Below are 13,665 nucleotides of genomic sequence, written 5' to 3' on the forward strand. Positions count from 1 at the left end.
TAATTATCAATTTGATACTGTTAGATTATCACCTGGAACCAAGTTGCTCTTATCGATTAATGCTTCAAATGGAGACTGTCCTGTGGAATTGGTAATTGTTTTCCTTATCTTGATTGGCACTAATCTCTCATCTTTCTCTCGACATCGTAAAACAAATCTTCGCTTTACAAATCCGTTTAGAGATTAACTTATTAAAAAGTTAGGATTAAAGCCACTTAAAACCATATTTTATGCGGTAAGGGCTTCTTAAATTTATTGAAAGAAAAATGATATTTATAAAGTTTCTGGTTGAAATTAGTAATAAAGCGAATTTCTCCCCAAGTTTCTCGAAAACAGATACTGAATAATAAAAAGTGGTTTAATGTAAGTCTAAAATGGTGCAAATAAAAACAAATAACTCAAGACAGCAGTGTCAGGCAATATTATAGTGATTATGGTAACGTATGAGGAAGGATTGAAAAAGAGATTCTTTGGAATTAATTACGTATTATTCTTATTTAATCTCTCGATACCATTCACCAACTCATGCATATTTGCAAATTATTTTGTAGTGCTGCATAAATCGTGCCAAAAGTTTCACACCTTAATACATTTTATTTATTCAATAAAAAATTGTTAAATATTAAACTATAATCTGTAGCACTATAAAGTTTTGATGAAAGCATGTTTGCATGTCTTACGAAATGCTACCAGAAATAACGGTACTTCCCAATATAAGTGTTGTTAGTCTTTCTTAACTTTTAGCGCACATATTACTTCTTTTATCAATATAATCCAAACCGTTCATAACCATAAGATTTCAACAAATTTTCTCAAGCTGTATTTATTCGATTTAATATATATTCTGGCATACTGCAAGGTTCTCAAAAAAGGATAATGTTAATTGCAATCAATGAATCATATATAATAAATTCTACAACTTCGGAAGAGCTGCTGACAATAACCGACAAATAATCATAACAGTATCAGATAATGCACCGTAGAAAGTTATTTAATAATTCCAGTGAAGTTTCAGTTAGCGGTTATACAGGACAATATATGAACTACAAATCACTACAGATTTTTCAAGTATTCTGAGTTCAGAAATTTAATTTCATGCAATTGATAATGCATATTTCTTCTTTGCGTTTATTTTATAGAAAGTTGCTTTCCTTTTTAAATTAAAAACCATAACTGAATGCAATTAAGATTGATCGTAGCCAATGAATTTCAAGTTAGTATGTCGAGAATTCATCCAAATTGGTAGCTGTCCTAATCTGACTAATCAGCAGATCTGCCAATGCCAATAGATTTTAACTCAATCCTTTTTTTGTGAATTACACATGCATCTGAGGATTCTGATTGCAACCCATGATTCATAATTACTAACATGAGCAAAAAAAGAAAGAAATAGTGAAGATAACAGCTAATGATGTAAAATATGTATGAAAGGAAGATCAGAAATGAAGTTTGAGTTTTTCTATACTAAAATGTGAAATGTGAAATTCTCCTTTATGATCACAGAAATGCATTTTAGGTAATAAAAGGCCGTAGCAGAAATGAAATTGCGAGCAGAGAATTGTTTTAATAGGCGTAGCATAAAGTCGACATTTAATTGAGCGACATGAAGGAGTAAATAGTTGTCTCGGTGTGGGGAAACATGACGAGTGTCTATCTTCATTCTTCATGTTTCCCCAATCCACGCTATAACCAGAGCAACCAGAGATTTGTCTCATTAATTCAAGAAGACCATTACTCATTCTTCCTTTTCCATCCTTTTACACTGCTTCTGCCATTAAAACATTACCATCTCCACTTGCACCTAAACGGTTTGGTTCCATTAACCCAACCTTTCAGGATCATTTGATTTTTTTCTTCTACCAAATCTTTAAGCCATATTATTTTAAATCTGATAAGTTAAGTAATACTTTAAAAAATTATCAGGAACAGTGCTATCAAGACAACACTTTTGATACTTCTCTCTAATTCGAGCAGTTTTTCTTCATAAGTCTTCCACTGAATGCTGGCTGTACATTTTCAACCTTTTTATTTGAGTTTATTAATAATTCTGTGAACTTATAAGATTTATTCCTGGCGCATGTATAAGGAGACCATTAATCACCGTATCGTAAAGTCAACAACGATTGAATTAACTGATATCAGAGTTTAGAAGGATGTGTTCTTAAAGCTTTAAGAAAACAAAGAACGTAAAATATTGCGTAGTATTTTTAGTTACACAATTTGGCATTCAAAATGCTAATCTGCATATGTTATTACGTGAACGTACCGGAACAGGAGAAACACTGAACAGGACATTCAAACGATCCTTCGTAGCGTTATTGGCATTTATAGACATTTATATATTTTTATAGAATTCTTACAATTGCATTGTGGAGGAATATTTCTGTTTGTCCATTTGTAAGCATCCTGTTGTTGTAAGACAACTGAATAATTCACAAGACATGAGTGGTTAGCTGGTTCGCCTACCGATCGTCTAATCGTAATTCATATCCGTACTCCACGAACATCACTTTTTGACGACAGTGATTTTTCAAGCAATCGGAATTTCCTTTTTAAATTCAGAAAATTAATTTAAAAAGGTTTACTTAATTTACTGAAATAACAATAAACTGGAAGATGTTCTTAATTATCATCCTATTAAGTTCAAAGTATCCAGCTAATGTGATTTATTTTTCGACTTATTTTGTTTGGTTTTCTCTTTAATACGCATAATAAGAATGTAAAAATAGTAGTTTATTAAAATCAAAATTTTGTCCTTTAAAGCAATTCAATATTGAAGTGTTTAGGGTCATTAACTAGTTCGTCGGTCGGGGAAGTGCATATCTTTAAACGAAATCAGGTGTCCATATAATTTGGAATTTCAAATTTCATTGTTAATATTGAAAATTTGTGGAAATCTGAGAAGCAGTATAATTTCTGCTCCGGCAAATCCAAATAAACGAAAAAGAAAGCCGGATTTGCCAACTTCAGAGTAATAATAACTTCCAATGGCTATCTCTGAAAACAATATATAATGATTCGGAAAAATTGCACTGAATATGAAGTTTTTTTTTTTGTCCATTATTAAAAGGAACTTATCATTTTCATGCCAAATAAGAACATATTAATAACATGCTTCAGTCAAGAAGATTCCGAATAATAAAAAGCACCTTTTCTCGCAAAAGTTTCATAAATGGAACAGGTTTAATTTAGAAACTTGAGCAGGAATTTTCATATATCTTTGAAGAACTTGATTTGTGTGATTTTTAGGAATTCTCTCCAATAGATAATAAAAGCGCATTTGAGACTGAGATGTTTCTCTTTGAAATTAAAAAAAATAAGAAAAGATGCCTGGACCACGAATGATTGGGATGGATTGGCTTGGCAAAAGTTTGCATTGGTTTTTCTTTTAAATGACTGTTTCTATAACACTTTATTAGAAATACTTATGACTATACATGCTATAATGGCTAGTCATCATTCTAATATATCTCAAATTATTATGCAACCACATTCAAACAGGATTAATTAAAGGCCTTAAAGGCTAACAAACTAATCTACAGACCACTCTTTTTTTGCTACACTTTTAGGCCTTTCCAAGAACATTTGGTCATCTTTTTACATTTTCGTCCTCGTACTGACCCGAATCAATGAATGATCTAGTGTTCTGCGCGATCAATTACTTCTGGGATTAATAACGATGCGAACTTAACTACTTGTCCTTTCATGCAGTAATAAACATAATTTTGGAAAATTGGAGCCTAGAAAATAAGTCCAAACAGACAAAATATTGCACCTGTTTTCTCTTATCATAATCATCCATTTCCTTTTATTCGATTATGGTTGAAAGTAAACAATTACAGAAAATGAGATGACACAAATTACTTCTTTATTTGTTGTCCAATTAGATTTTTTAATTTATTTGGGATAGAAAGTAAGGTAGATAAGGTAACACTGGATCATTTAGAATTGATATCGGTAATCAATAAACAGCCTTGTTAAATAAACAATCAAAAATAAATTTATAGTTCGCACTACCAATATTTCAGTCAGCTGGTGCAATGAACACTTGATTTATTACTGCCACAAGTTAGCTGTGTGATAATTTGATCCATTTATGGACTATGGTTGAGGCATTGCAAAAATAATATTTTCGTATGTTTTATTAAGACCGATATCTGATCATTCATTATAAGTAAAATGATAGTTTGTGTAATCAAGGTGCAAATAAGATAATACCTGCAATATATATTAAAAATAGAGTTAGAGGTAAGTTAATCAAATTTCTGTCATGGACTTCTGAAAACCATACTGAAATTTACAAATATTTTAATAAATACAAATATTGTTGTTTTCAACTGATATCACTAAAGCAGTCATGATTTGTTAATTTTGCAATACTTCTGAGACTTAAACGATGCACAAAAAATGTGTAATTCGCTATTTAAAAATTACCAGTTTTTTATTATGAATAACAATGTTCGTTATTTATTGTTATTGAGTCTATTATTTCACTTAAAAAAGGTTTAACGAAAACTTAAAAAAATTTTTAAGTAAATTCAACATATCAGTTTACCTGATCGAATATTAAAGGTGAGCAACATTGCTCATAGATGTGGCTTTCTCGATATAAATATAGGTTATTTACTGGTAAAATTTCGAATCTTATAGAAGGGGAGAAAAAAGAATTCCGAATTAGCAAAACTATCAAAATTCGAAAATGTTACTGTTAAGATAAATACTTGGATGGTAAAGTTATACATACAATCATCAGATGTACAAATGCAGTGCGGTAACTAACAGTTTTCACTAATGGATCTGGCTGACAGTTCATGAAACCATTAGTGATATTAAAATGGCCATATAGCACATAGGCTTGAATTACTGAAAATCATTAAGATAATGTTAGATTAATATGATTATAAAGTAATTGTGATGCCATTTCGAACTATATCACTCTTGAATTTTTATACAATGAGACTTTTATACGGATTTCATTTCTCTATGCTACTGGATGCAATACTAAAAGCTGTGCGTTCAAAAACATTCATGATATCTTGAGATATATTCATTCCATAGTACACAGCTTACTGATATCATTACTGAAAATTTCAATAAAATGTTGACTATCTACATATGATAGTTATCTTTATCTTTCAAAGTAGTAAAGACATTGAAAATGCTAGTTCATAATTGGATCCTTTTTCTGTAGCTTGCAATGTTTCTGTTGAATGCACTTCTTAGCTAAACCTAACTTAGCATTACTTCCCTCTCAAGTTATAAAAAGGTGGACTTCTCAAGAAGCAATAAGGAAATGGAAGGAAATCTCTCCAATACTTCTTTCACACCAATTTTTCAAGCATAGTTTAAAACTATTTATTTTTACTGGTTAGTAGTTTGCCCGGTATTTATTATTGGCTATTCAGTATGTTAGTAAGTCACAAGAAAAAACCGAATTTTTATTCTCAAATTTAAAATGTCTGAATTTCCTAATGTGAAGTGGAATATTGAAATATAGTACAAATGGTAATGACAAGGCAGAAAGATAGATAATATTATTTATTCTGGGCCATATGTCCAACATGCGGTCTAATATAGAAGTAGCATAATGGATAGCTTATTCCTTTAGTGAGACATTACTTCATTCTGATAAATAATGATATGTATAAAATTATAGCAACCTTTATGCAGCATATGCATGATACTTATTCAAAAATCAAAACATCGTAGATTTCGCTCTACAATAGACAATTCAATTAATTTTGAGTATTTCTTTTTATTATATTTTTATTGAAGTATAATTTCTCGAACTGACAAGAAAAGTAAATTTTCCTGAAATATCTAATCCACCGAAAGTAAGCTCTCTATTAGAAAAGAAAGCAATGAATATCAAAATTTAACTGTCGATTTAGGCGGTGACAATACCTACAAGCAAATTTGCTTGTTTTTTTATTTTTTAGGTAGGTTAAAAAATATAAACTGTGATATGCAGAAAGAAGTCGTACAGAAAAACAATAAAACTGACTGGAGACTGGTAAAAGATACATTTCTTAGAAGATATTTGCTATGTTAAATCAGCAGCTGTACTATTACCAGAAATTGTGCTACACTGACTGATATTGTTTGACTTGAAATTATGAATATCTCGCGGAAATCGACATTAATTTTAAGAGCAGAATACCATATGCTGATAATGTCCGAAATTCGTTCGCTTTTGCATCACTTGAAATGCAGTAATATTATTAACCAAATGATTATTTCTTTTCGTTAGTAATATTCACGTTTATACTTTAGGACTTCTTGATCAATAAACCTAGTATCACTTTTGGACCAGTAGGGTAAGAAACAATAACATAGGACACATTATTTATAATAGCCATAATTTGGTTTTTTCCTTCGCTCTGTGTGCATTTTATTTCTAATTCAAATTCAGTTAAGTATTCCTCATACGTGAAACATAAAATTTTACGAGATTTTGGGAAAAACTAAAAATAAGAATCATTAAACTTAAGTAATTGAACATAAAAAGACCATTATCCTAATGAGAAAAAACTGAAACAAAACATAAACACTTACCTTCTTCAATATTTCCTCAACATGAGTCGTATAATCAGCGACATCCGTGCACTTCGTCTTATCAAAACTGAGAAGTAAAATACAGATTGTATTGTTGAAATTCAGCCAGGAAAAGTTTTTATGGTACTATATACATAGTGACTCCACCAAAATTTCTTCACTATCGAATAATCATTTCCTACTGGATGCTTTTAAATTCGAGATCATGTTGATTTAAAAAAAAGTTGTATTTAACGAGTCAACGTCTCATCACCATCCTTGAAGGCTGTATAAATAATATTCAGAGGAATATCTGCTGTGCTACTTTCGGAATAGGTATGATTTTTTTCTCGTGACTACGTTCTAATAACCAGCTAACTAGACCAGTCAATTCATCCATAAGAATTCATCTGATTTTTCTAACAAATTTTTTTTTCTATGTTCTTTTTAAACATCAGGAATTTGTTATCCTCGAAACTGCGGAATGAACTCAGTCTTTTTTGAATATTGCATTTCATATGACTGCTAGATCCTGTCGGAAAACTGAAAATTTTTTATTACACGCTAAGTGTTTAGAATAATACCAATGATTCATTACTATAAATCAATTCGTTATTCCTTTGCTATACTCCATTTTTTTTTTTTTTTTTTTCAAACAATGAATTCTTTATCTAAACCTCAAATAGTAAATGTAGATCTGTCTTCATTGTAAATGTTAATCTGCTAAGTCATCCCAGCCCACTTTCTACATCCTTAAAAATCTTCTCTAATCAGTTAATAAAAAAAGAAAGGATAACAGTACCATTTATTCCTTCGCTGTTTCAATTATTCGACTGTATATTGTATCGATTCACATTTATAAAGAAAATAAATCATATCTGATAGGAAGCAAAAGGTTCACTTCAAGTTCTACAAACTTAAAGTAAGTCAAGTGAACTTAACTAATTTAAATCAACTACTCTTCTGACCAAAAACTTAATTCAAATTCACAGATCCCATATACAACAGTTGCAAAACAATATACAAAGAAATGTTGATACAAAATACAATTCCTCCATTTACAATTTAGTGAGATTGAAAATATAATGTCGTAATAAGACACGACTTCACGAAACTATCTTATTTTAATAATTCTTTTGATACTCAATAGATATCAAACTCTTCTTAAACAACTCATCCCAACCATTATCCATAGTGTTTAGTGACTGGTTTTGTAAGTCACCGTGATCAGCAGTTGCAAAGTACTGCAGTTAAACAATAGTTAAGATTTATAAAAAGAAGAAAAGAAACGACATCGCTAAGTAGTAGTGTGATTCTTCTCCTCCTTATTAATCATCCGTTAATTTATTGTATTCCTCTTCCCGGGTTTTTTAACGCATTCTTATCATTATTTCCCTCGATCTGATCTTAACTACTATTATACTTTCAGCATGCCAAATATCAGTACACTGTGAGCCATGTCTTTTTTAAAATAACTTTTTAGGTTAATGAACTTCCTCTAAGAAACGTAGTGAACAACAGGGCGAAGTTTAGAAATGTATGAGAAAACCAACCTTACTACGAAGTCATGGTTCGAACTATCGTGAAGACAATCAGTGCTTAATGCTGGAATGTTCAAATGAACTGAAAAAACATAATTTCATAGATGCCACTATTTCTAGTCATATTTATAACGGAAAATTTGAGACGATTTGCAGTTTTATTAAAGTGATGTTTCTATGCTGAAAAAAAGAAAACAAGACTTTTCATTGGAAAACTTTTGGAGAGAAAAAAAACGATGTTTTTTCTTTAGCAGGACAAAGAAGCAGGTTGAAACTTGCCACAAAGTTCTCACTGGAATTGTGTTCCACGAAGTTCGCCTTTCTTGAGAAATGGTTTTGTCTTTTCACCACTACAAACTTCCGATATTAATCAGTTTCTCGAGATTTTGACTCGCAAGTTTTTCAAAACTTCATCCAGGAATGATCGGTGGCGCTAGAAATTTTGCTAGGCGTGTCGTATGGAGGCAACTTTAAAAAAAAAAAAAAAATTATCATTATACACAGGCCATAATAAGCAATCTTATCTGTTATCATCTCGTCAAAAAGAAATAATGAAGCCATTTTTGTCCAGTCTTATTAAGAATACTCAATGAATCTTGATTATTCATAGCTGACTGTAGCACAGGTACTTCCTTTCATAACGATTTCGTGCAGAAAACACTAGTAATACTTTACATCAAAACACATTGAAAGAAGCAACCATACTGCAAGATCTTCACAACTACCTTTACAAGGAAACTTAACAGAAGAAGATAAGGAAGACGATTTATAAAGGAAGAGATTTATAAAAGCATCGACAAAAGTGCTACAACTTCAACGAGCAATCTCGAAATTTTGATGGTACTGTACCGACTGGTTTGGAGATAAATTGCTAAAACATTGACTTTGTATTTTAACTGTTATCCCGACAGTCGGGTTCAGAAGTGGTGGTAGAAGACTATTAGCTATTATTGCTACAGGTTTAAATGACCGTAGTACAAGAAGTCTGCGCCATCTTTACAAAGACTGGATTTGCAAGAGATTGCCTTTCAGTATTGTTCAGGAGTTTTTTTCCTCCCAGTCTTTGATTCGCATATTTCTGTCAGAGTGCTCACACAAATCACTTCCTTCATTGTGTGACGATAGCTAACATTAGTTAAGCATAGATATGGTTCTCCATTACCGGAACACATTTCAAAATTCTTTGTACGATTGCATTCTTCGAATTTCTTTCATCGAAATTGCTTTTCTTCATTTTTACTCTGTCACACACTATATTTTTTTATTTTCCAAATTAACTGGCTGTCTTTCATTATTGAATAGTTCGCATTTTTTCTGCCCTATGTAGTCATTGTTCTAGATCTGTGCATATTCAGTGATGATTGGTGGTTTATTCGTTTATAATCATAAGGGTGAAGTGCTTATCTCGCGTATTTATCGAGATGACGTCAGGTAAGACATATGTAAGACTTATTTAAAAATTTTTTCCATGAAAATGCAATAGAGGAGAAATGTAATAAGAGAGTCTGATAGTGAGAAAGTCTGACCTTCGATTTCTGATTAACTTCTATCACTTTTATTTTTTATGTTTAAGAGTTGAAATTGCATTGACTGAACATTTCTAAATGCTTAAGTATCTTGTATTATTGTTTCAGTCGAAATGCAGTGGACGCTTTTCGAGTTAATGTTATTCACGCGCGGCAGCAAGTACTCTCTTTATTTTTATTTGCAAATCTTTCACGAATTGTAGAATTTACACTTATGTTTTGCTGTGTGCTGCTGTTATTTCATTTACCAAATGTATGGTTTGTTAAGGTACGGAGTCCGGTAACAAATATGGCCAGAACATCATTTTTCCACATAAAGCGAGGTAATGTTTGGATTTGTGCAGTGACACGACAAAATATCAATGCTGCAATGGTATTTGAATTTCTAAACAGGTTAGTTTTTCATTCGTATTTGAAACACATAAAAAAAAAAAAACTTAATTTTTTGAAGGTTTGCGGACACCATGCAGTCATACTTTGGAAAACTGAATGAAGAAAATGTTAAGAATAACTTCGTTCTCATTTACGAGCTTCTGGATGGTATGCTTTTTCTGTGCTGCACTCACAGAAACTTTGCTAATTCTTTCCTTTACACTAGTTCACGACTAGAACTTTTTGCATTCACTGCTGCATGACTATGAAAAGTTTGTGTTATCTTCCATTTTGTAACCTAATAATTTATCTAATTGTACGACTTTTAATGTTTAGAGACATTTCGAAAAGTAGTATGACCTTTGTTAATAGATTCATTTCAATCGCTGTAGTAAATAATTTTACCTTTCATGGAATTCTCAAGTCCATGCAGCGTTCTTTTTGCAGAGATCCTTGATTTTGGTTATCCACAAAATACAGATCCTGGAGTTTTAAAGACGTTCATTACACAACAAGGCGTTAGAACAGCAGTGTGTTCCTTTTTTTTTTTTCTCGTTTTCTCGTTTCTCTGTTTATTTTGGTTATACTGGAAAGTTGTACATTTGTAAAAAATCTTGAATATATTATTTCATTATGTCTTGGTTCTGGAACTATATTATGATTGTAATTTCCATACATAGGCACCGGTGGTAAGTTTCTTATGAATCTACATTATAGAAGACAGCTAGTTGTTTGCTGTGCATTGTTTCAATTTTTCATGTTTATAAGTTGCTTTCATTGTTGTTTCGTGTAGTTCCTCATAGTTGTATAAATGGAAATTGCTTTCTTTCAAATGGCTACAAGTTTACTAATTTCAGAGTAAAGAAGAACAAGCACAGATTACGTCGCAGGTAACGGGGCAAATAGGGTGGCGTCGTGAAGGCATAAAGTATCGTCGAAATGAATTGTTTTTGGATGTTATCGAATATGTCAATCTCCTTATGTCTCAGCAAGGTATTTAAATTAGTACTACAAACTATGGAAGGCTATTTTACCTAATATTCTGATATATCTCCTTGCGAATCTGTAAATTGATTTAGGGCAAGTTTTGTCAGCGCATGTTGCTGGAAAAGTGGCAATGAAGTCATACTTATCTGGAATGCCGGAATGCAAGTTTGGAATTAATGACAAGCTTACCATTGAGGGTAAAGGACGTGCTGGTGCTGATGATCCTACCAAATCGTTTGTTTTTCCAACTAAGAGCAGTGTAATGGTGGTTATAATTTGAAAGTATTGTTGTGAAGTAGATTCTGTGTTGCAGGGCACGTATTTCTGTAGCAATTGATGATTGCCAATTCCATCAGTGTGTTAAATTAACCAAATTTGATACCGAACATGCTATAAGTTTTATTCCACCTGATGGAGAGTATGAACTTATGAGGTATGATTTCTTACCTTTTCGTAGATCAGTGTTCTTATATGTGACTAAGTATTCTTTAATGTAATGTATTTTCTTTTGCAGATACCGCACAACCAAGGACATACAGCTTCCATTTCGAGTCATTCCGCTTGTTCGAGAAACTTCCAGAAACAAAATGGAGGTATAAAAATTTAAGCTATTTCTTTTGCGTTTTAAGATTGCAAATGTCGTCTTTTGGATTTTTGTCAGAGTTGTCGGATTATACAAGTGCACTATAGTATTAAGCTCATGACATGGCTACGCATAATCTTTACGGGAGACAGTTTTAGTAGCGGCAGATCGTTTTGTTCCTTCAAATCCATCTTTAGTTGATTATTGAAACCTTGTAGTTTCTTTTTGCTAATGCATCAATACGGGGTATTTTGTTGGCTTACTTGAAAATCGTGAAAATACGTTTGCTCTGGTTCGATATTACTCAGTGTACCAATACACATTAAGTTTGTTGCATTATGAACTATATTCGGCATTTTATAGGTAAAAGTAGTTGTGAAATCAAACTTTAAACCATCACTTCTGGCACAGAAAATCGAAGTTCGCATACCTACTCCTCCGAATACTAGTGGAGTACAGTTAATTTGTATGAAAGGTAAAGCTAAGTACAAAGCTGGCGAGAATGCAATCGTTTGGAAGTTAGTTTTTTACTGTTCTAGATGTTTCAACTGTTACAAATTAAATCTTGTTATTAAATGATCAAATGGAAAAATTCAATATACGTCGTCTTTTTTGATTCTCAATTGTTTAACCCTAGTTTGGTTTTACTGTTGCGTTATTTCATTTCACATAAATCTACTTATTTGTTTTAAATTAAAAGTAAGCTGTAAAGTTGCGAAATCGAGCGGATTTTTCCGTAACAAGCAATTTCATTGTTTGCCTCTGCACCATTTTATTAGCCTCCATCAGCATGGTGGAACAAACCAGTCTTATTCGATTAAGATCAATTTATTAAGATCAGCATATCGCACTAAAAGCTTAAGGGGGATTAGTGGTTTGTTAGGACTGATGTTGTTATTATGTGTCAGTTAGTTCTTGGACAAAATACAAATTGGTAATCTCATTCTTTTTTAGTGTTCAAAGTGTTGGACGTAGTTTTAGAATACTGTATTTGCACTACATGTATCAAAAAGAAAAACCGGTTTCACTTTTCAGAATCAAGCGTATGGGTGGGTTAAAAGAATCTCAAATTTCTGCTGAAATTGATATTTTGAGTACAGGTAACTCTGAAAAGAAAAAGTGGAACCGTCCTCCTGTGTCAATGAACTTCGAGGTAATTTCTTGGAATTGAACGAAGATTAAAAATAAATTTGTATTTCTTTGTCGTTAGCAGAAGGCATTATCAATGGAGTATTTTCCAGGTACCATTTGCTCCATCAGGTTTGAAAGTGAGATATCTGAAAGTTTTTGAACCAAAATTGAATTATTCGGATCACGATGTCATCAAGTGGGTGCGTTATATAGGCAGATCAGGACTTTATGAAACAAGATGTTAAATTCCTTAGTACTATGATAACAACTTGCGATGATCATGGTCGAGAAAGTACGTTGTCGAAGTGAAGAAACCTTTCGCTTCTGTTGTCTTTGCACATTTTGTAATTTGGTTTTTTCATTTTATTGCGTTCATCTCAATACTTATTTCTTTGCAACTGATTTTTTTGTGTATGTTTACAAGACATTGTCATGGGTAGTTTTGTAATTCAAATTTCATTTCTTCAATATTCATTTTTTATAACATTGTAAGTTCGCTGAATGTTTTCTTACTACAGATTACAGAAAAACTTATTACACCGTTTGATTAGTACTGTTTATCAGAGAAAGTTTTACGCAATGTTAAATTTGCATGCATATTAACGGTAATCTTATTCTTTGTAGTTTAATTCTGCAACTTTTGGCTTTGTTGTCTTTGTATTTTATATTGATAGTATTCATCTGGTTTTTTTTTTTCCGCTTAATAACTGCTAATTTTTTTTTTCTTTCGAAATTTCGGAAAACTGGTCCAGGTGTTTTTCAAAAATTGAAAACAGCAGAACTTAGTCAGTTTTCTGCTACGTGTATTTGCTGTAGCAATTTTTAAAAATTACGTTTAAAAAATCTGCAGAAAGAAGCACTTGCATATGATTTCTAGTATTATTGTTATCATTGCTGAATACTGCAAAACTGATAAAATTTGTCGTATTTATCATTTGTTTAATTCTGATTGGAATAAATTGTAATTTTCGTATGATTGGTAGATTGTATA

At 31.7% G+C, this 13,665-nt stretch overlaps 2 protein-coding genes across 5 annotated transcripts; one reads left to right on the forward strand and one right to left on the reverse strand.

Moving 5' to 3' along the window:
* Positions 1–6,552: 6,552 nt before the first annotated feature.
* Bm1262 (Uncharacterized protein) lies at positions 6,553–8,426 on the reverse strand (the record flags this gene model as incomplete). 4 transcript variants are annotated; one of them, XM_043073743.1, is made up of 3 exons in its annotated part: positions 6,553–6,622; positions 8,088–8,157; positions 8,369–8,426. In XM_043073743.1, coding segments are annotated over 3 exons (198 nt in total), but the record flags the coding sequence as incomplete, so codon positions are not given. The 4 variants fall into 4 exon arrangements, with proteins under 4 accessions (XP_042929677.1, XP_042929678.1, XP_042929679.1 ...); XM_043073744.1 differs by lacking the exon at positions 8,369–8,426 and having other exon boundaries at positions 8,088–8,161; XM_043073745.1 differs by lacking the exon at positions 8,369–8,426 and having other exon boundaries at positions 8,088–8,158.
* A 1,006-nt stretch (positions 8,427–9,432) lies between these two features.
* Positions 9,433–12,919, forward strand: Bma-dpy-23 (Uncharacterized protein; the record flags this gene model as incomplete). Its single annotated transcript, XM_043073747.1, has 12 exons — positions 9,433–9,506; positions 9,710–9,761; positions 9,870–9,994; positions 10,053–10,141; positions 10,421–10,505; positions 10,833–10,966; positions 11,053–11,194; positions 11,274–11,393; positions 11,475–11,553; positions 11,907–12,061; positions 12,579–12,696; positions 12,785–12,919. 12 exons carry the CDS (start codon positions 9,433–9,435, stop codon positions 12,917–12,919), a joined length of 1,308 nt encoding a protein of 435 aa, XP_042929681.1.
* Between the last annotated feature and the right edge of the window lie 746 nt (positions 12,920–13,665).

This window comes from Brugia malayi (assembly GCF_000002995.4).
Source record: "Brugia malayi strain FR3 genome assembly, contig: Bm_v4_ChrX_scaffold_001, whole genome shotgun sequence".
Classification (NCBI taxonomy): Eukaryota; Metazoa; Nematoda; class Chromadorea; order Rhabditida; family Onchocercidae; genus Brugia; species Brugia malayi.